At 37.6% G+C, this 23,469-nt stretch overlaps 1 protein-coding gene across 1 annotated transcript in view; it reads left to right on the top strand.

Annotated features, from left to right (window-relative positions):
* LRP1B (LDL receptor related protein 1B) overlaps window positions 1-23,469 on the top strand; it is a 290,652-nt gene that overhangs the window by 252,406 nt on the left and 14,777 nt on the right. The window contains exons 80-84 of the mRNA XM_062498644.1: window positions 4,922-5,086; window positions 13,536-13,697; window positions 17,797-17,971; window positions 18,583-18,687; window positions 20,651-20,764. Of these exons, the coding sequence (XP_062354628.1) occupies window positions 4,922-5,086; window positions 13,536-13,697; window positions 17,797-17,971; window positions 18,583-18,687; window positions 20,651-20,764 (721 nt within the window). The remainder of the gene's footprint in view (window positions 1-4,921; window positions 5,087-13,535; window positions 13,698-17,796; window positions 17,972-18,582; window positions 18,688-20,650; window positions 20,765-23,469) is intronic.

Genomic DNA, 23,469 nt, shown 5'->3' with positions numbered 1-23,469 from the left:
TTGATAGATTTCCATGACTTGGCAGAGACAAAATGGGACAGCCATCCCCAGTTCAATTCAATTTCTTCTTAGTCTGTCAATCATAAAGGTTGGTGACTGCAAGGTATTCTCAGTCCTGCTCTGCTCCTCGTGTTATATCCAACAAACTGAGTCTGATTCTTATTCAATGGATTGTTCAGTTTCTTCCTTTTTTCCTTATCAGCAGAAAATCAGCTAAGTCCTAAAAGTCTGCATCCTCTTACTCCTGTCTTGGTCCATTGTGTTATTTTGCTTCATGAGTCTTACCCGTGGAATTTTAAATATTGACTACTCAGTGGCTTTCTGTAGGGCTGAATCCAGATTGCCTCAGACTGTTTCCCCAGCACCCCAAGCAACTGATGAGGAGCAGCTTCTGGGTTTGTTCTGGAGTTTTCAAGCTCGAGTCATTACAACATATGTAATTGAGGATGTTTTTTATAACAGAGTACAAGTTCCAGTGTTTTCTGAGATAAACTTGTATCTTTTCTCCCTGGATGATTGTGACTGACAAACCAGAGCTCTTTTAGGGTTTATTTATTGACTAAAACAGGCTGGACCTTTTTCAGTTTAACCCTTTAGTCTTTCTAAAGGAAACAGCAAAGCACCATCTCATTTTCCTAAAAGACACTCCTGGATTTGCATCCATTAGGTTTCTTGTATCTAATTGTCTGTGTAGCACAATGAAGCTAAAAATGTACCCGGAGGATGAAAATGAAGAGACTTGCACTGGAGGAAGACATTGAGTCCCACAGCTGAACGAGCAGGAGTAATGAACACTTCCAGGAGTTCCCTCTTTTGGAGTCTCACGTTTATCACTTTCCTCTTGAGAGGGAAACATTTCTGCTGCTTTGGTTGAGTCAAAAGCCTGAGGAAAAAATTCCAAAGACTCAGAACGGGTGTTGCTTCTGGACAGAGATGAAACATTTAATTTATCGTGGTGCTTCCCTCAGCACATTTCTGTGGGGATTTGCCCTCTGCATACAGAGAGTGCAGGCAGAGAAAGTCCTTTGGCTGGGCTTGGAGAGGTTCATCCCTTGGTACCTTCTTTTTCAACCCCAAAGTCTGCCTCAGGGAGGAAGAACTAGTGCATTTTGGTCCATCCTGTCTTTTTGGGGGTTGTGCTGCTTTTTCAGACATCTTAGACATCAGAAAACAAGGGCCACAAAGAAATCTGCTTCTTGTTTGAAAAAAAAAAATCTGTTAATGGTATTTCTTCTGTACTTACAAAGGGGTTATTGTTGGGAGGGGTGTTTCCCAGTACAGAAGAAAATGGGTGCTAGTTAGATTTTCTCCCTGTGCATCCTTTTCATAGCCATTTTCTTTCTTTTAAAATTGTAAAGAAAACAGATTTTTAAGAGGGAAAAAATGTGAAGGGAAAACAAAGAGGAGCATCTGTCTTACAGCCTTCAGACAAAATTTGGGGAGAGCAGCTTGTTCTGATACTTTTCAGCATATGGAAACTTGACAGGTAATTGTAGTACAATTCTCATCTGAAGGGAGATTTATAGACCCTTACCTCAACATTAGAACTCTGCTCTCTGTCTTTACTAGGTGCATTCAGCTCAGTGAAGGATGGACTACACCTTTGTGCAAGGGAGAGCCAAGAGCAGACAACTTCCTGCCCCATGGGATGAGTATTTCCCACTGTGGGGAGGGAAACCCTTCTTGTCCCAAAGCATGTAGGTCCTGAAACTTGTGCTCCATTACGTCATCTCCCCATTTAACTTGTCTAGTTCAGAAATTGAGGGATACTTCAAAAGGGAGAAAATAGCAAAAAGATGCATTTTTTTCTCAAGAAAGAATGGGGTTGTTGTAGAAATGGCAACAAAAAGTGTGTCTTGTGTAAGTTAGGGAGAGGAATGGAATATCAAAAAATTGAACAAGTGAAAAAAAAGAATACCAGTAGAGTTCACAAAGCTTTGATTTGCTGTTTTATCAGTTTCTTCTTTGTAAGATTCTTCTTTTGCTTCCAGTAAAAGGGAAGAGTCAAAGACTAAGCTGATAAGCCCAAGTCTATTAATGTTTGTGTCAAACAGTTTTCCTGGGAAGAAAAACATTAGAGAAATGGCAAATCAAAATTCTTTGATTATGTATTAAAGATGTCAAGATTGAAATAGGCAAAGCAAGGCAGCAGAAGGCTAAATATCCAGATTAGGAGAGGCTATATAAAATTACATGATCTGTAATCCTTCCTTTCTTTTATGTTAGATTCAGTAGCTAAACTAAGGGTAGGATAACAAGTGAAATTATATACTGCTGTCATTTCAGAAGTGAAAAGAGCAGCTGAGAGGTCTTTAAGTCTGAGTTTAGCAAGCTCAGAGCAGTATTGAAGACTGGAGTTAGAAACTTTGCTGATTTTTTTCTTTTTAACAAGCTTGTTCCAAGGGTGGGTACTTGCTAGACCTGTTCCTACTTCTTTCTGAGTTATTTGTCAGTAATTCCAATTAGCTTATTCAGCTTTTCATACTGATTCTTCTGTATTTTTCTCCTGTATTCCTTTTCTTCCCGTCTTCTCCTATGGAACTGTTCTGTTCATGTCTCCCACACAAAGGCAGGCATGTCATCCCCTTTTGTGCTCAGTTGATGTGAATCAGTGTAATTTGTTTCTTGTATTTACCTCCAGACAACAAGGCAACAGCATTAAACCCTATATATTGTTCAAGTCTACTAGACTATCTAAAAATGGCCTTTTCCATTGCATCTTTCAATCCTCTTTCTTAGTTTATTGAAAGTCCAAAATTGCTGTATTACCATTTCTCTGTTACATATTAGAGTTGTACTGAAACTCTTGAATTTAAAATGTTCCATAGAGAGTGAAATCTGAAATCTGTAGTAATTTCCATACTTCTTTTCCAAATTTTATATCTTAATTCTGTGGGACTGCTCTAAAAGAGAAACAGAACATGTTTTTAATTCACTGTCAGAAAGGTTCATAAAAAAATGAGCAGTTGTCTGTACTTCACTGTTATTTATTCTTTTTTTGTCTTGGTTTTGCCAAGTTCTGCTCCATAAACTCATGACTAATGATAAGTAAAACAGATAAGATAAGCAAAACAAAAATAGACCTTCTCTCCAATAAGGTATGCTACATTATCCATTCAAACAACTTCTATAATGAGTAACCAAAGAATGGTTCATGGAACATCAAAGGATTTAATGAACCACCCAAATTAATAAAACACTGAAGCATCTTCAAACTCCCAAATACAAAGTAGCTTTCTTACAGCAATTGTATATATCCAGAGTGGATACAAAAAAATCAAGTGGAAACAGGATTTCACATTTTTATTGAAAAACACATGAAATAATGAGGTGCCAGTCAGGCCATCACAGGAACTTTAAGATTTGCTGCCTAGTTGCAGCTTAATTTTATAAAGATACAATTATCTGAAAGATGGCAGGTTCCAGAGGTTTTGTTTAAGTAGGTTGGATCCCAGGTTTTGTGTCTGCACCATCTCAGCACTGGCTGTGAAAGGAGGCAGCAGACTCTGCTGAGGAGGGATGCACACAGGCAGGAAAGAGAGATTTGGGAGCACCCAGGGAAAGGGTTCTGCACAAGCACAGTTGTATTCCTGGGTTTTATATGGTTCTTTTTGGAGACAGCTGGTTAGCTAGAGAATATCCAACATTCCTAAACCCTGCACTTGCACTTGCAGCACAATGTGTTTCTTTAAGCCTCAAAGGAGTTGCTGTGCCATGCCAGTCAATGGCAGACCTCAACCAGTGAGGGACAAATAGGAACTTGGACTGTTTTTCATGAGTTGTTGGACTAAAGCAGATAAATTCAGCAACACTCCTGCAGCTGGTGGATGTATTATTGAAAAGTTCTTGGTACTTGTGGCGTCCCTCTTGTTTAAAGCCATGTTGGCTCAATTCCTGGATTAGTTAGGAAGCAGTCTGGCTTCACGGGATTGTTTTGCTAGGTGAAAAATGAATCCTCATTGCTGACAGCATGATTCGGGCTGGAAAGGTGTTTTCTGCTTCTTTAGGATTACAGCTGTTTGTATATTTGAGCAGTGTATGTGTGCTCATCTATAACTAATTTGTTGTTGCTATCATTGAGTGATTTGATGCCTTGTTCATTGAAATTAATAGAGGTTTACTGTATCTAAGAGAGGCACAATTCTAAGAATGCAAGAGCTTCACATGAAGACTGAATCTGGCCTGATCAGAGTTTGTGTCCCCTTACACCTCATCACTAAGGGTTGCACTGCTGCCATAAGAGCTGTGATTACAGAACAGCAGACAGCTTCCCTTCTCAGAGATTTTACAGCAGAAAAAAAAAATAAAAAAAAGAAATTATCAGAAAATACTACCTAGGAGCAACAAGTTTGTATGCAAATGACACTTTTGAAGAGGATTTAAAGGCTAAATAATTTCCTTTTAAATATTTTGGACGGGGCTTAGTTAAGGAGGCTGTTATTTAGCAGAGAATGTGGAAGAGAGACCCAAAAAAGCCTAATAAAAAACAGCTGAGGTCAACAGAAAATGACTGGGAAGTTTTCTGAGGTCTCCTTGATGAAACCAACATTCAATTTTCCAATTCCCGGACTAGGAATTACAGTTTCGAACAAGAATTCATACTATCATTACTAACTCAGATCTTCAGGAGGCCAATTTCCCTGTGCCATGGAAGAGCTCCCACCAGCTCTGCAGCTCCTGGCAGCCTTTTCAGGCTTTATGGTCTCCAAAGTGTCTGGGTTTGTTTTTGTTTCTTTGTTTTTTTGTTGTTTTTTTTTTCTGTCACTGTGTAAACAGAAGGGATAGTTTACTTTCTCCATTCTGAAAAGTGGTATTTATCCCCTCACTGATAGAATCTGTGACTGTGTTTGAGGCAAGGTCCTGTTTTACCCTTACATGACCCTGGCGTTGTTGAAGCTCTGTGTGTGTGCTCTTGCTGCAGATGACAGCTGTAAATTAACCTGTGAGAATGGAGGGAAGTGCATTATAAATGAGAAGGGGGAGCCCCGATGCCACTGCTGGCCAAGCTACTCTGGTGAAAGGTGTGAAACCAATCACTGCTACAACTACTGCCAGAATGGAGGAACCTGTGGGGCCTCTCTCCTTGGTAAGTATTTCTGAGCAGCTCTATTTTGCTGTTAAACCTGCATTAAGTGTTTGAATTTGCTCCTTTTTAGGGTACTTCTTCTCTATATTTTCTTTGTGTGTACTTAGATAATATGCATAAACAGCAGCATATTCCATACATATTCTTTGTAATCAACAGGGCTTTTCATTCACTAATCTGGGTGTTCCAGCACAATTAAAATGTATACCAGAAAAGGGAGAATATAAGTAACTATTCAGTGTAAACACTCGTATGTTGAGGAATTGTAGGGCAAAATATCCAGTCAAACTACATCTACAACAAGTCTGTACATCATCTTCTCTAAATTTATATCAATTCACCCCTTAAATTTATATGTGCGTACACAAAGATATTTGCTGAAATAGCTGACCTCAATCCTTTTACTGGAGTTCATCAAATAGGAATTTTACTCCTCTAATTCTCAGGAAGACTTTGTTGGTGAGAATTCAGATCCTTCATTTTCCTGAAGGGATCTGAAATTACATCTCCTGGCTTCGGGGGTTTATCCTGTTAAAAAGCAGGCACTTGACAATTGATCTGTGTCCCTAACACATAATCTTTTGTATCTTATATAATATTTGGGCTAGAGAGGAAAAGTGTAAAAAGAAGTACTCTAAAATGTAGAAATTCTGTGAGAAAGGAGAAGTAGGACTCTATTTTCTGCTTCAAGGAATATTTCAATATTTGATTCAAAATACAAGATCTGGAGAAGAGTTTGCTGCCTCTTCCAAAACTTTTCATTTGCTTAAGATGCTGTGAATCATTTTCTCCTGTGTGATGAAGTGGCCACCACCCTCTGAAAGAAAGTCCAGGCACGTGACCTTGAGAAGTTTGTGATTGTTCAGCGCAGAGAATCTTCCCTGTAATGCAGAATTATGCATCTGAATCTCCGTGGCAGAGAGGGCTTAGATAGTAAAGATTTCCTCAGCACTCCTTGTTAATTAACCTTAGCCTATGTTGTTTGGTTGTTTGGTAATTAAGCCATACTTGCTGGCTTCTCTGGAGCCTCCTCCCATTGACTGAGGCATGGTGGCAAAATTCCAAGTGAATGCAAATCTAGTAATTTATTCTTTCAGTTCTGAGTAGTTGAGGGTTAATAATGTTGTTCATAATAATGACTAAATATCAGAAAATGAGAATTACTTGTATTGGAAGTTGATGAATTAGACTTTGAACTGCTCCTAACAGCTGATGGAACTACTGACACAAGTGATAAGAGGCAATTTTTATCAATGTGGTGAGATCAATAAATGCTAAGTGAGGATGTGCAAGTGAATGGAAGTGATAGATTAAATGGCATGCAGAACTTCTTCATCATCTGAAGAGAAGATGTTTATTCCCACATTTTTACATGTCTGGCATCTAATTGATTCTTTTGTGGGGTTAAAAGGCTTAATAAAATTAATAATAAAATTGGCTCCTGGAACTCAGCTCTGTTGTGAGTCCTGCAGAGACTCCAGGGTTTTATTTAATCCTTTTCTTTTGGCAGTAGCCACATGGCTCGCTCACCTCCAACAGTTTGTTCTTCCTCTCCCAGGCAGCTCACACTTGCTGTGCTCACACAGCTATCCTATCACACAAATATTTTTAATTTTCATTTTCCTGCTAAATCCAGCCTCTGAAATCTCTGAGCATTGCTAAAACAATTAGTGCACTAGATTTTGCCACCACTGGGTAGAGGCAAGATATGAGCAGGTCCACAATATACACTGTTGAATTCTTAACAGAGAATGAGCCTGGGGAGGCAGGAATCAGCCTGGGGATGAAGAAATCAACCTAGAGAGGCAGGAGTGAGCCTGGGGAGGCAGGAATCAGCCTGATGCTTAATCCCAAATGGAATGATGTGTCCGCACTAAAGTGCTTCAGAAGAGCCCACATTTCATTGTTCAACTACCTGATGTGGGGGAATCTGAACCTTTAACAGCAGCTAAAGTTTATTGTAGCAGACATAGCCAAAGTGTGCCTTCAAGAGTTGAGAGCAACACAGAGCTAGTTCTCATGGCTGTACCTGTGCCTACCCACTGATAAAGAGTATTATTCTGCTGTGCGGGATACCTTTAGTTTCATCAAATTTTTAAGAGTCATATTTCAAGTTAACCAGATGTCCTATCTGCCATTTCCAATTCATGAGGGTAGCCGTGCCTTGAAGCCCACACCATAACTTTTATGTGCTAGAAATGTGGAAAAAAGACCTTGTATCTTCCTAAATCACTGTGGCTCCATCCAGTATTTCAGAAAAAATGTTCGAGTTGATGTGCATCTCATCTTCCTTGCATGCCTAGCCCCTGGACCCTGTAAATATTCTATTAAGAGGAAATCTCTATTTCTTATCAGGCTGTATTTCCTATCTCTATCAGTCCATGAATCGTGTGTTACTGAAACAAACTAGCATGTCAGTGAGATGCCCCTTATCACAGTTCAATCTAACCCGTGATGTACCGAGGCTGCTATGTGTTTTACAGAGAGAAGTTACACTGGACTCCCCAAAAGCATTGAAAAATGTAATTTAACCAAGAAATCTTAATTCCTCAGGTGTTTTTGGAGCAACCATTTCATCTTTCCAGTTGAATACAAAGTCCTTGAATTGAGCAGGGCACTTGTAGCTGCAGGGGATGCACAAGCCCTTTGCAGTTGGACTGAGGGTGTGAAATCCAGAGCAGCCTTCTTTTTGTCTCAGCCTTCCAGGCAGAGCTGCTCTGCCTGCCAGGCTCAAGTGAGAGTTGTTAGTCTGTTGTTGCTTTATTCTTGCACTTTTCTATGTGTAGGGATGAAAATGTTCTTTATTACCAGGAATTGCTCCATTTCTCATTAATGGTTTTAGAACTTCAGCATTCTAGATTGGCTAGATTTGTAGTTTGTCCTACCAGGTTGATCTGTCTGACAGCAATAGAATCATAGAACCATTAAGACTGGGAAAGACCTCTGAGGCTGAGAACAACCCTTAACCCAGCTCTGCCAGGTCCACCACTAAGCCAGGTCTGCAAGTGACACATCCTTTAAATTCCCATGTTCCAATGGGTATATTGCAAACTGATTTTGGTAAAGAACTCCCTCAATTTCTGTGAAGTACAAGATTACTGTTTTAAAATTAAGTCAGCTCAGTATCATTTGACTTTCATCTGCTGATTGCTGTCTGTGTGTGCTTCCCCCTGTACTCACAAACACCTCAACAAGCAGCAAACTCCTGATCCATTATACATCTGACTCACCAAACTGACCTGCTAAACTCATGCAATCAAATTCTACATATTTTCCCAATTTTGCCTTTTCTAAAAGTGTATTTTTGTTTAAAATTATGACAATTTCCCCTCTGGAAGTTACAGAAGCCATACATGTGCCAAATCTAAACCCATCTGCAAATTATAAATGACCTGTGATCATTTCAGGTTGCTTGACCCTCTCTTTCTTGGAAGCTTGAATTGCCTTTGTCAGTTCTCACATACTATTCTAACAGCTTTGATGCAGCTGATCTCACAAGTGTCATTTTGTACGCGTGGCCTCTGGAGAACTTAGGGACTGCCAGCAATTTTAGCCTCATGAGATGATGCTTCCAAGGGTCCCCACAGCTGGAAGCTTCCCCAAGAGTCAGGGAATTTCCTTGATGATCCTTTCTGGCTCAAAAATGAGATTTCCCAGGAATGAAACTTGCTTCATATTCTGATCCAAATAAAATGATGCAGCATACAAAATACTCTTCTGGTGAATGTGTGTGTTCTAGTGAATGTGTAAATCCTCCTCTCTTCCCCCCCATGATATAGAATAGTAATGTGATAACTAATTAAGAAAATTGCAGAGTATTACTAATTTTTTAAATCACGATTGTGCTAAATCTTTGCTGGATGTGTTAAGTTGTAGAACCTCATTATCTGCACACAAATGTTAATTTGTTAAACAAATCCCACTGGCAATTCAGGGATTATTCACTGTTGGCTTACTTACTGCTAAGCCTTTTGGCAAATTCCTATGTGAACGTTATATAGCCAGAGATTGGAGCAGCTTTAATTAAAATTTATAAGTTTACGACAGTTGTATTGAACTACAATAATTGAACAAAGAAAATGTCATCAGTTAATTAAAAGTACACATCTGAGACATGTAATTAAAAGTTTGGGTGTAATAATGAACACTTTTCAGTAAGCCAGTTTAATGGGAATTTGGACAAAAAAGTCAATGTTGCCATAAAAACACACTTTGTTTCTCCATGTAGTTTAAAGTAAAAATATTACAGCAATAGTTTGCTGATTGACTCAAACACATTAACTAGTTCACAAAATCAGATTAGTCCCTTCATACAATATAAAAGGTATATGTAATCATACAGAATTGTGATGTTTGTATCAAAATGAGGGAAAAAGAAAATTATGTCTTTTGTCTAAATGAAAATGAGGGAAATTTTCTGAAAGAATAATTATGTCTGAAGCAATTATTTGGTGTTCAATTTAATGAGCAAAACAAGGTGATTTGGTGCCTACTGTAAACACTGCCAGTGAAGAACCTGGTTTGCTTGATGCCACGTCAGTCCCAGGAGTTTTCCATGGTGCTGTCAGCAGGACAGGGACTGTGGGAAGGGTGAGGGTGATGTTTCACTGGAGCTGCTCTCAGATCCCAGCACAACCAGCAGCACTGGAAACAGCAGTCCTTGAGATTACTCAGAGATATTTAGAAATTGTTCTTTTCTCCTTTTCTTTTCAATAACACAGACTCTGTACCTGTTGGGATAGATCCCAATCAGCTCACCTGCTAATTATCTTCAATAATGCAGCTTCACTCCTATTGTTTCAATAGAGCTAATTATGGTTCATCAGCCACACAGAAATGAATTATTGTGATTCCCACAGATTGCTGATAACAACTCCAAAGGATAAGATATTGCTTACAGAAAGCTCGTGTAGACCCACCTTGTTTTTTTTAATAGGAACAGCAAGTTCAATATTGAAATTAATTGTTCGTATTCACACATAACAACTTAAAAAACACACAATTCTGGTAGTGAATTTACCAGTGACTAGAAGGAATAATAACGTAGGTTTTGGTGAAGACATTCATAGCATTCATAATGCTATTGACCTAGGTTTTAAATATTTTTAATTTTTAAAAATGTATTTAGTTATTGAAAATGCACAGTATTTCTCTGTTGCTTAGGCAATATCATGAATGAAAATTGATCTGCTTAGAATTCTCATCCTTATATGTAAATATAAGTTTAAGATATATGAATGAATGAATTCCCAAAAGAAGTCACCCACATATTGCATAGAAAGCAAACCAAGATATTTATGAGCAATTTTTGAAGTTTATTTCAAAAGTTATTATGTAGACAGTATTTATTACGTAGCAAATTAAATTGACAAACCAAGAGTAAGTACTACCTCGGTATCTGAACCTAAATGAACATTGAAATATTTTGATTCCTGGTATCCTTTTGCTCTTTTTTTCCTTTTTTTCTTTTTTTCTTTTTTTCTTTTTTTCTTTTTTTTGAATGATTTATTTTTTGTAAGAAAGGGCAAAACTACATTTCATTTCTATGTCAAAAATTTCATCTATTTTTTCATATCCTACAGCAGAAAATAATTTATATCTTAGAGTCACCATACTATATTCTCCTTTATTCTAATAAATTCTGTTTTGCATTTGAATCAGTTTAGCATTCCATAAACCACTTTACATGTGAATATTTTTCTGCATGCTAATGTGTTATGAGTCCTTCTGTGGTGGTGAGCGTCAAGAATTAAGAGGGAGTTTTAATTCTATGTCTGTAGAGCTCTAATCCAGGGATTTCATGACCAGGGAAGGTGCTGGAGCTCTCTGTGTATGAGTTCATCCTGCAGTTTTTGTTAGCTGGGTTGTGTCACATCTTGGGTACATGACTGTTTCCTTTGCAAACATAAATCTGTGTTCTGATTCCATGATACAAACCCTTATGGCATTGTTTGGCATTGTTTTAATGCTGTAGTTTTGTTAAACTGTTCCTGTACATTTTTGTTTTATTTTTGTATCAGAAATAATTTATGAGAATAAGGCAAATGAAAATGTCATTATTAGTATTATTTCTGGTGTCAACTGTCTGTGTATATATAGGCAATGGACTGTTAACATTACTGAATGCCATGTTAAATTGAGTGACAAAAATGGGGTTTAGGCTATACTGTATTAAATTTTCATTTAGCTGTCAGCAGTTTGGCTTATTTATTAGTCTACTTTAGTAAAGAATACAATAATCTCTTCTACAAACTAGAAAAATATCATTGTCTCATCATTTTAACAAATAGAGGAGAATTAATAATGAAAATGGATTTCAGACCTCCAGATCTATGTTCTATCACTATTTTATCTTTTTTTTTTTTACTGAAACGCTGGTTCAGATGAAGGATTATGTGAAACCTCCTGTCTTGGGGGCAGAAATTTAAATACAACTGTATACATGGGGAAAAACAAGTGAAATCTGTGCTAACATCTGAGTTCAACATCTTTGATTTAATGTTTTAGTCACAGGGGACAGATATGAATAACCAGACTGATGCATATTAAAGTAGTTGGAGCTATTTTTAGGTCAGTGGTTTTGTTCCTGCTGTACTCATTAGAGAAAGATCTCATGGCCCTTAGGATGATTTGCAAAACACTTTAAATTAGCATAGCTTAAAATAGAAAATAGAGAAAAGAATTATGTGAAGTGTGTCATGTTAGAAGGGTAAGAAGTGAAGGAAAAAGATTGAATAAATCATCCTGCATGAGTCAGAGAGAAGAGGCAAAATGAGGGTGCTTCACTTGCATTGAAAAATTCTCCAATGAATTTGATTTTAAATGATTGCACAAGATTAAAAGAAAGGCAGACCAGAAGAAAAATTGAATTGTGGAGTTTGTGGAATACTGAGTTTAATCTTAATTACTCAATAACACAGCCAGCTAAGTGGAGAAGAAAGACCAGCAAGAAAACTCAAGCAGAGTTGCACTTCTCAGAGTTTCAGATGCAGCTGTGGTGAACATCAGGAGGCAAGTGGGAAAGTAGCTGTGGATACATTGGGTTGTCCATGATATAAAATCAGAGAGGTTGTTTTTCCTGTTTGTGCCTGTAATTCCAGTCCAAAGGGGTGTGCATCACACATGCAGTACATTATGTAGTTAACTTGGTAAACACGAAATCATTAAATGTTTTGGGTTGGAAGGAACCCTAATACTCATCTTGTTCCAACCAGTCCTGTCTGCCCTTTTATTTCAGAAGGGAGCTCAGGTCCTGCTTAATCTTCATCTCTTTCCTTCCTGGGAAGCCAGGCAAAATAGAAGTGTTAAACTTGTTCTCCATAAATTTAAGAAAATCCTTAAGGCTGAATGAAGGAAAAGAGGAGGGTGAGGGAAAAATCATGTCTTGCAAGAGATAATCAAGAATGAGAATAGTTTATTAGGAAGTAAGAAGGGAGATGGCTGGTTGGACACATCAGGTCATTTACTTGAAGATTATAAATGAGATAAAAAAGCAAAGTCAGGAGATGGAAAACTATTAATGGGGTCTAGAAGTTTGTTTTAAAGAAGATAAGCCTTAAGAAAATAAGACAGGAAAGTGGAAGGGTTTAATAAAACAGTGGAATTGTAACAAAGCTATAAATCCTTTCGACATGAGATTTAGATAAGGAAAAAAATGGGAAAATTACAATAAAGAAGAATCGTAGGAGGAAAATGCATTGGGTTTTAAAGACTATTTTAAAATCCTTTGAAAAGAAGCTGTAGACTAGGAGTTGATTGTGTGCAGATGTTCATCCCAAAGTGTTAACTCCTTTTCAGACACTGAATATTGATGTTACAGGCATCTTTGGTCTGATGCCAGACAGCAATTTTTATGTAACAGTCTTCATTATCTGAGAGGGGTGGCATAACAAAACAGGCACAGATACTTGTGGTTTATTTAAAAAATTCTGTGAAGTGCAGCTATTAATGCATTAGTAAATATTTGTATTTCATTTAATTATATATTAGGGGTTGTAGATTTGAGAATAAAGTACTGCACTCTGAAGGGACACCAATGGTGATCACACAAACAGTTATCCTCTGCAACAGGAGGAACCCAGCATGGCAGGATGATTTCATTGAAGAGTTCAGTCGTATCCTAAGTTCCTGCTTAGGACCACCTTTGCAATGACTGTATATTTTAAATAATCACTTTTTTTCTCATATAAGAAAATGACATGCACAATTGTAAAAATGCACAGATGCAGTTTTTGAGTGCCTGTATCTCCCAGAGACGGTTTTGTTTTTTCAAAAGTTCTTAATTCAAGCGATGTTTCAAAGGCGCATTCTCTCAGTGTCTAGAGAAACACAGTTGGGCTCCAACATTGAAACTTGCCACTCTTACTTAAATCTATGTTAAGAAAGTGCTGATTATTGTTTTGATCTGTATTTATTTTTATCATAGAATAGCTTTCTCTGTCTTGGACAGGCCGGCCGACCTGCAGCTGCGCTCTGGGTTTTACGGGGCCGCGCTGCAACCAGACGGTGTGCGAGCGCTTCTGCCAGAACGGGGGCACGTGCAGTGTCACTGCTGGCAACCAGCCCTTCTGTGCCTGCCTGCCCGAGTACACAGGAGACAGGTGCCAGTACTGTGAGTAACCCCCACAAATTATTCCGTCTGGGTTTGTAGTAAAAGTTCTACGCAATGGATGTTTAAAGCCCGCGTGGGTGATTTTTATTTTTTTTTTAATGGCGTTGTTAAATTTAGCCCCAGATTAGTCGTGCTGCTGAGGCAATGCCATCTGATGTATTCAGGTGATCTTTGAGCGTATTTCTCCCTTTGTACATGGTTACCTCAAGAAAGAGCTTTTTTAGGAATGATTTATTTTTATTTTCATGACTGAGCCGTAGACTGGGGTGGTACAAGACAGATGACTTCGTCAGTAGCCTTGAGATAATTGTGTTAAAATTTTCTACTACAACTTGTCATATGTTTTGGTATGCTGGTAATGAATTTACATAATTGGTTAAAGAACCTTCTAATCTTTGCAGACCAAAAAGTCTTTTAAACTGTTCCTTCACCTTTGTTTTCTATTTCTAACCCCAGCAAGCAGCGCTTTGAGGATAGCTTTAAGTTTCACATTTCCATATTCCTTCAACTTGCACAAAGATCACCCTGGGTATGATTTCTGCCCCACCCTGGTGTTGAAATTGTAATGGATTTCTGAATGGTACTCTTGTTTACTTCTTAGGACTTAGATTCTGTCTTTTGCATCTGATTTTCTCCCTGGTTTTTTGTTCCACTAACCCATCAGCCTCTTCTCACTTAGATAATTTTCTGAAGGCTTCCATGCCCTAAGAAAGTCTCATTTTCTACAACTTCCTCTAATTCTTTACTTCTTTAACAGATGAATAAGAAAAGTACATTATCAACCAACTGGCATTTTGCTCTTACTTAATTTATATTTTTTTTTCTTGCCATACTTTGGTTTTCTTTCACCATTATCTCTTTTCAGTAGCTCAAGACATTTGAACATAATCTTGAATTTTTTTCTTTTGGTCACTCATTTACAAATGACAGTTTGTCCTCCCCATGTCTTTTCAATAATGATGACTGACAAGCAACCTTCTTTAAGTTAGAACAAATTATTTTACTGAGGTCTGCATGATGTTTTTTAATCATCTCCTTTATTTCTATTCCTGCTTTGCTTTGACTGTAACATTCTAAAGGCAAGGACTGTCACAGCCTTGTTAGACTGTCATAGTGCTTGTCATAGACTATTAAATGTGAAAGCCATCATCTCTTTTGTACCTTCAGTGAATTTGCTGAAGAAGACTTGATTTAATAAAAAAAGGGACGGGAAATTAGCTGTTATAATGGTTTGGTTTCGAATTATCTACAAGATACAAAAAGTATTTAGTTTTAGAGAAAGGTCTATCAAACAAGGAAAAGGATAGTATGTATCTTAAATAGGATTTGTACTGAAGTAAACTGAATATATTTCCAGTTGGGAGACTATGAAATAAATTGAAACCTTTGAATAGAAAACCAGCAGTAATTGTGGCTTTCTCCCCCTTGGTATTAAACAAACTGCATGAATCCACAAATAAGTATCTGCAAACACAATTGAGTATTTGAAAATAGTATAGTACATAAATCATGCACAGACAGACACACAGATTAAGGAAAAATATTTACTTGAGGCTTACCCAAAACCAAACAAATTGTTTCCAGTTGAATGCTTCTGCAAACATCTTTTTTCTTTTCCTTTTTTTTTTTTTTAAGTGAATTAATTTAAATGTAAATTTAGGAGTAGTTTTTAAACAGTGCTTATTATCAGATTTGGATTGTCTGGGAAACTGCCACAATATGGAGGCTAGAAGACATTATGAAATACAAAATAAAATTAAGCTTTTTCTGATTTAGAACATTTAAGGGGGGAAGAAAAAGTCTTACAATCTTTTAGAGTATTTTCTGTTGGTCAATATTTTTTTGTGAAATTATACCAGTCTACAGTTAATAATGTGTATATAAAGTCACATCTGTTATTTCTTTTGCTATATTCACACATGTGCATGGTCTTTTGCTTTATTCATTACCTCCACTTTGTACACCTGTTGGAATACATTAATATGGCATTATTGCAAAGATTGGTTGCCTCCCAGATATCTTTTTCAGTCTGTCTTTGCTGTGGTTGAAGGTAGTTCATATGCAAAGGATGACACATGAATGTGTGTAGGTAGTTTACTCCTGCTCCCAAGCTTAAAATATTATTAGTGGAGTTTTATGGCAGGGAGAAGACATTTGCTTGCACTATTACCAGCTTGCAAAGACCTTATTTTCCCCACACTTACCGTCTCCAATTACCCAATGCAGAGTTTCTCCTGTGCTTAGTTCACATGAGGGCTAATAACCTAAATGTGTGCTCCATGTCAAGGCACTGGCATGGCTGAAATAAATTTAAGTGACTGAATTTACATAGAATTCTACCAACATTGCACATGTTATTAAATACACATAAATCTGATGTATTTGAATGTAGCTCCCTGTTTTAAATTCCAGAAAAAAAGGACACACAGAGTAGTAGCTAAAGTTCATTTCTTGTGTCATTGAAGGCCCAAATGACCTAAAAAATAGGAAACATTTTCATGCAGTTACAATCATTCAAAGTGAATACGGTGATCCCACAAGCTGTGACTTTCTCTGAAACTGAAATCCCTTTTTTTTTTAGTTAAAAAAAAGAAATACTTTTCTGTCATTTCAACCCAAATGTAGCATAAACATTTTAGATACTGCAGATGACTAAAGGTGTTTGAGACTGCAATCAATCCTCGAAACTAATAATTGTTTTGACATATGACCTTCCTATTCCTACGTATTTGTGGTTTTTGGTTTTTCTTTTTTCTGTCGTAATGTACTTGTGGTTTTTGGTTTTTCTTTTTTCTGTCCTAATGTACATACAAACATGCCCTTTGCACTGCTCTTACATAAGATCACTCTCAGTATTAGCTTTCCAACTGCAGTAGTTTTTGTTCCAAAAGCAGCCCCCTGCTGCAAATTGCCATTCCATACCTGGAACTGGGGAATGAGAAACAATGAACAACCTCATTTAGTGTCTTTTAAGCCAGTCTGGTTGCTGATCCCTTAAGCAGCTGAGCCTACAGCCTGCACAGACAGGTGGAGACATATAATGAATATTCAAACAGAAAAAGCTCCTCCAACAGCCCTGCTCTGTCCCTCAGCAGAACTCTTCCAGCAGTACTCGCTCCTTGGAGAGGAGGAAAAACAGCACAACACAGTAGCAAAAGCAAAATGTGTTTCTGTGTTGGAGATAGCCTCACAAGTGAGGCACAGAGAAGCTGTGGCTGCCCCATCCCTGGAAGTGGACAGGACCAGGTTGGATGAGGCTTGGAGCAATCTGGGGTGGTGGAAGATGTCCCTGCCCATTAAAGAGCTTAAATTATGACTTCAAAGAAAAAAAGCAAACCACAAAATAAAATTCTCACTATCACATTAATAGAAATTAACCAAAATGTTAAGATACCAGTATTTTGTAGCTCCTGGAAGCTTCCTCAGCTAGGCAATTTGATTTTTTAAAAGATATGAAAACTGAGATAGTTGCTGGTTCTAAAGAGTTAAGGAATTCACTACTTGAAATCTCAGTCCTACTGGCATTTAAGAAGTTAAATACCATAATGGGGTATTGCACAGTCTGTAAAGCTTATGCATGTATGTAGTACTTTGCAGAATTTATGGATTATGTCTTTATATATTATTATTATTAGAACTTCATGAAATTTTAATATGTGGATAAATGAAAATAAAACTTAATTATTTCAAAATATCGTTTCAATTTCAGTTTAGCATAATGTTGTTAATGGTAATGTGAATGTATCAGAAGATTTTTATTCAGCCAGCATCCCATTAAATACATTAACATTACTCTGTTTTTTCTCATCAGGAGTCTTTATATTACGTGGGATGATGCCATAAATGGTTAGATAACTAGAAAGGAAAAAAAGCCTCTTATGAGTTTATACTTCCATTTCACTTCCCAAGATTACGTTGTTAATATATTATTTATCTGTTTATGGGTTATTCTTGATTCCTGTGCTTGCCAGTGAGGCTTCACTTCTCATTTAATTTTTATTATAGCACCTTTGAAACCCCAAAAAAGTAACGGATGACTTATTTCTGTAATACTCCTCAATGTGTTTTAGCAGTGAGGTCTCTCTCGTGTTGCTTTCAGACGTTTGCCACCACTACTGCGTGAATTCGGAGTCGTGCACGATTTCTGGCGGCGGCAGCGTGGAGTGTGTGTGCCCAGGGCGCTTCGAGGGCCCCAAGTGTGAGGTGGACAAGTGCCTCAGGTGCCACGGGGGACGCTGCATCATCAGCAAGGACAGCAGCGACGTAGTGTGCAAGTGAGTGCGTGTGGGGGAGAGGTTTTGTTCAAAATCAGCCATTTTTCAGCAATTCTACTGCATTAGCCTTTGCATCTCTCACACAGTAGCTTGGGTCTGGAGTGCACGCATCACATCAGTTCCTCTGCATGGTTCCTGCCCATACAAAACCAACTGACTCCTGGCTTCTAAATCCAACTTGGGGAGCACTCCTCGCTGGAGGAAGCACAATGTAGCAGGAGGCTGAATGGCTTTTCTCTTGGAAACATTGAAATTAATCAAGCTAGCAGTGGAGTTCTTTGCTGTTGAAATTTCTTCATTTTACATTATCTGTGACAGTGATAGAGACATACTAAAAACTGCTGGAGGCATAGGTTAATGTATGCTGCTATATTGCTGAGTGATTGTTTTGTATTACAATAGTTTATTTTCATTAAAAGAAAAATTAAATATATGTTGTGCAATAATCTCAGTGCCTGTGCTAACTTTTCAGACCAGAAACCTAGAAGACTTTCAATCAGTAGATCTTATAGTAATATATTTAAATTCTGATTTCACAATTAAATGCTCAGATTTATTAAAATACTGATTATGCTTTGTTTTGTTTTTTCTCCCCTTTTTAATCGTGGCAGTTGCACTAATGGGAAGATTGCCTCTACCTGTCAGCTGTGTGATGGCTACTGCTACAATGGTGGCACCTGTCAGCTGGACCCAGAGACAAACATACCTGTCTGTCTGTGAGTATCCTGCATCCTGGAGATCATTAAAATGCCTGTGTGACAACAAATAATAGCATTATTATGCATGTGTCTGTATTTTTGGTCTCCCTACGATGAGTAATGTGCTGGTTGCAGTTTCAACTTACAGTATTTGTTTTCTAGCTATTTCTGTAACCTCATACTTTGCATAATGGGTGTTGAAATGTAGAGCTAAGGGCTCTATTGTGAATGCATCTAGATACAGAGATATATCTTTGGAGACTTACAGTAATTTCAGGTCTGTTCGGGCATTTTTTCCTGGAATGGAAACTCAAGGTTGTCTGCCCTACTTCTCAGAGGTGTATTAAATCTTTTCTCCCACAGAGATGGTCAGATCTGGGGGCAAAACCTTCCTCCTGGTGGCTTGAGAATAGGAAAAATAATGTCAGTGTTATATCCCTAATGGGGATATGTTCATGTATTTCACATTTCTGCCCTAACCTTCCCACTGCCCAGAGTACTGTGACTGTTCTGGGGTGAGATTGTGCTCTCCCTCCTGTGCCATGGTCAAGAGAGTAATTCAGTGCTTTTCTTCAGCTCAGACATAAAATGCTGAAGAAATTCAGATTCTGTAGCCTAGAAGTGAAGTACTGTTGTCAGCAGAAATACCTACATTCTACTCCTTTCTTGAGAGCTATGGTGTATCTTCTTTTACAGCTGCTCAGTATAAAATGCTGAATTAGTCACTGTACCAAGAAATTAATTTCCTTCCTGCTCTCAGTTACTCTGAGCTACCTAGTCATACTCTTAATTTTTTTATGATTTATTTATTTATTTCCTTAAAAGATTCATTTCACGATGGTCTTCCACTTCCCAAACAACCTGGAGGTCAGAGCATCCTCCAGGCTCGGAAAGGTGGTGGAAGACAGAATTGGACATGTGTGTCTCCTTCCCTAGGTGACATAAGCAAATTGTTGCCCAAAGGGTTCTGGCACGACAACTTTGTGAATACAGATACAGCCATTCCTTCATTCTGTTGATGCAGGTGATCTTGAAAGAGTGTTATTCAGGCTTTCAAAGGAGTTTCATAAATGCCTAGGTTTTTTGGTCTGACCAGTGGAAGAAAAAGGCCAAGGGATCCTCCCTATGAGAGCTGAAGCACTTCTGCATGACAAAAAGGACACAATTGTAGTGGCACTGCCACCGAAAATTTGCCTATGTATGCTTGCAGTTTGGGGCTAAAGACAACAAAATTTAGTTTTGTATGCTAGCCCTTTTGCATTTGGAAAGTCTTAAGTGCTTATTTTTCTTTCATTATTATTTTTTACCTGTTTTTACCATTTTGCCTGTTATTTGTGCCTCCCTAAATGTCTTTAGTTGAGGACTAGAGACTGATAAATCCTGCCAAAAGGATAATAACACAGATATGATACGTAAGGCTCAAATATGCCGGCTACGCCTGGTGATTCATTTGCTTAAACACCTAGAGTGGATATTTTGGAAGCTTGTGACTTTTCATTAATTTTTTTCTTATAAAACTGTCATATTTTTTTCAATTCACATGGAACACCATAGCACCTCAAGGAAAAAGAAAATTGCTTTTGCTTTGATTTGTGTGTGGATTTACAATACATAAATGCTGCATCATACACCAACACCATTAGCAATGCTAAGAAAATGGTAATGAGCATTTTTAAGGCCATTGCAATCTGGATCAATCAATAGAAACGTACATCTGACAATAATACTCTGAGAACCCTTCAGGCAGTATGGGCCCATTGTTTCAAAAACTGTTTGATCAACACTCATGAGCAAACTTTTCAGTATTGTCAGATGGACCTTCCATGAAAAAAAAAAAACACCAAAAAATTGCTTTTGTCTCCTATGAGTGTGTGCCTGTGTATGTGTGCATGTCTTGCCATCGTTATATATAAATGCGTTTAAAATCTGTTCAGCACAAGGCAGAATATTTATGTAGGTCTATTTTACTGAAATTCTGCAGATGCTCTGTGGGGTTTAAAAGTCAGCGCTGTGACCAGAAAGTGAACCCTTGTGATTACTACTGTCAGAATGAGGGAATTTGCACTTTAACCACGTTTAATGAACCGAGATGCAAGTAGGTTTAACCTTCCACTTAATGCTGCACATTCTGTGACATCATTCCAGGCCACAGTTCATTGGTTAAGTCATGCACATTCACATACATTTCACAATATATACTTAATCTGGGGGACCATTTCTGCAATACACACTTACCCTTTGAGAATTGCACTGATGGGTATATTTAAAAATACATTTGGAGTATGTGTGTATCATGAGAGGAAGAAATAAAAACCTTTATTTTTACTAGATAAATTGAAAAATCCTGAAAATGCTGTTTGGCTTCTATTGCTCATGTTTTGAGATATTTTACCAAGTTAATCCTACATAGCATAAAGCTTAGTGAACAGTGGTGTTGCACATGTTCTGTAGTCCAAACCTGACTTGCTAGTTCTTATCTGTACAGGGAAATGAACAGAACATCTATTTAGGTGCTACTTCAGGACTTAAGCTTGTATTTATCAGTCTTTTTGTTAATTCTATAGAAACAATTCTGTAAAACATAAACTGTTAAACAAAAGCATGTGAGCTACATCATAACATTGACTGTGTTGGTCAAAAATGAAAATTATATTTGTATTCTCTGCTTCTCTAAAGGATTTTAGGTCTAGTTCTTAAAGAGAGAACTTTAATCTTCATCAGGAAAAGAAACAACCTTAGTTTTTGAAAATTCTTTAAGGCAGATGTACAGAGGGATACAAAACACCTTTCAGATGAACATAGCTTCACTCAGTGGTTGTGATGCAAAAGTCCGCAGTGAAATCATGAACCAAAGACCTAGACTAGGGAGAAAAATGTGAAATTAACACATATTTAAATGTATCTCAGTGAATGGTTTATGAAAACAAAGAATGCTGTGGGGATGTTATGACAGTGACTGCTTTGGGTGAATAATCTTTTTTTTTTGTTTGTTTGTTTTTTTAAGCATGCGCTCAATTGCTTTGTCAGTGTTCTCATGCAATGAAACTCTCTGGCTTGAGGTACCGTAAATCCACTGGAAATGAGATTAATGTCCTAACTACCACTTCTTAGGCTTGGAAGAGTACGGAGTGGTCAGCAGTGTATGGGACACGGCTGCTCGGAACTTTTTGTATCTCCATGTATCACACTTGTGTTTTCAGGATCATACAGCCCTAAGAACATGCTGCTGCCTATAAAGTCACATATTGGATGTACCTTTGCTGCTTTTTCTCTCAGCTGCTCCAGGAGCCACTTGTCCAAGGGCTAATGTTTTCCTGAACAATTCTCTAATTGGGGAGGGGATGATTTTTAAAGGAAGTAAGAGATGCCTGGGTTTATTGTCATTCAGCAGGGACTCTGCTCTCTCTCACAGCCAGCATCCGTTGAGAATGCAAAGTTTAAACATAATCAAGCCCTTATTGTCATTCAGTAAAGACAATAGAGAATAAGATTTAGCCATTCCAAAGGGCAATCCTAAAGCCATAATTACACTCAGCAACTGCAAGAACAGACTCTCCTTCTGACAACCTGTAATGCTAGCATATATTTTTATTTTATCTTCCTGTCTCAAGGTGTCTTTTTAATGTTGAATGCACTAAATATCAGTTGCACTCTGGAAAGAGGACTTGTGGTTTCCACCTAACCATTTTAGGAATGAATTAAAGCCTTACTGTGGCTTCATATAAGCCACCACAAAAAATAAGGTTTTTATGAAGGCCACTGCCAGTTTCAGTGGAAGCTCTTTCAGGGCTTAAAATATGCAGAATATGCTAAGATTTCTCACTGGATTTCTATGCAATCTAGATTATTAATTCTTTGCATTATTTTTAGGTATGTGATAATTATTATTCCCCTCCTCCAGCATTATTGTTTTTTCTCAATTACAAAGGTTGTGAGAGAATTTCATATTAAAATCTGGGGATAATGATCTTTCCTGTAAAATGTACCACTTAGGGTATCTTAAATTAGCATAATCTTATGAATAGTTACTGTCATTTTGGTATTCCCATACCACATCTTCAAGGATCTCTTTAATACTGCTCAGTAATGGGTGGGGTCTGTGTGTGATGTGCAGAACAGTAGAAGGATGTGAGATATGCCTGAATTGCACCAGTAAATTCACAAATCAATTGGAAAAAAAAATTATCAGATCAGATTCATGTGGGAAATAATCAAGAAATGCTTTTTCTGTGTGTTTCACAAACTTCATTCCATCTGTTCTATCAGTCTGTCTTTTAATAAATACCTTTATTTATCTCTCTGTTTCCTTCTCACTAATTAAAGACCTGTATATTCATTCCTGCAAGAGAGGCAGGGTTTAGAGAGAGATTACACCTTGTGTGATACCAGTGAAGAGAACTGGAAAGACTTGTAACTTTCCAGAGCTCAAGAGTGGTTCTGGTTATTGACTGGACAGGGCTTTTATTAAAGAATCTTTGGCACAGAATATTGCTCTCCCTCAGCTTTTTTTCTTTTATACCTTCATCATAACTATATGTTGCTGTAATTCTGTCTTTTTCTTTGTATTACTACTGTTATTTATACCTGCATGTGGATGTGTTCTATTGATACTATCTGCAAATAGATTTGATCAGACCATAACCCCCTTAGGCATTATAGAAATATAAAAATCAGAAGACCAAGTATAGCATTATATTACATGCCTGTTGCTGGATATGCTGACTGTTCAGAGGGATTTAAGTGTGTGTTGTTTTTCAATATTGGAACAAACATCAGTTCCTCTGTAACAAAGAACAGTCA

This window comes from Cinclus cinclus, chromosome 9 (assembly GCF_963662255.1).
Source record: "Cinclus cinclus chromosome 9, bCinCin1.1, whole genome shotgun sequence".
In the NCBI taxonomy this organism is placed as follows: domain Eukaryota; kingdom Metazoa; phylum Chordata; class Aves; order Passeriformes; family Cinclidae; genus Cinclus; species Cinclus cinclus.
This window is presented reverse-complemented; position numbering and strand designations above follow the sequence as displayed.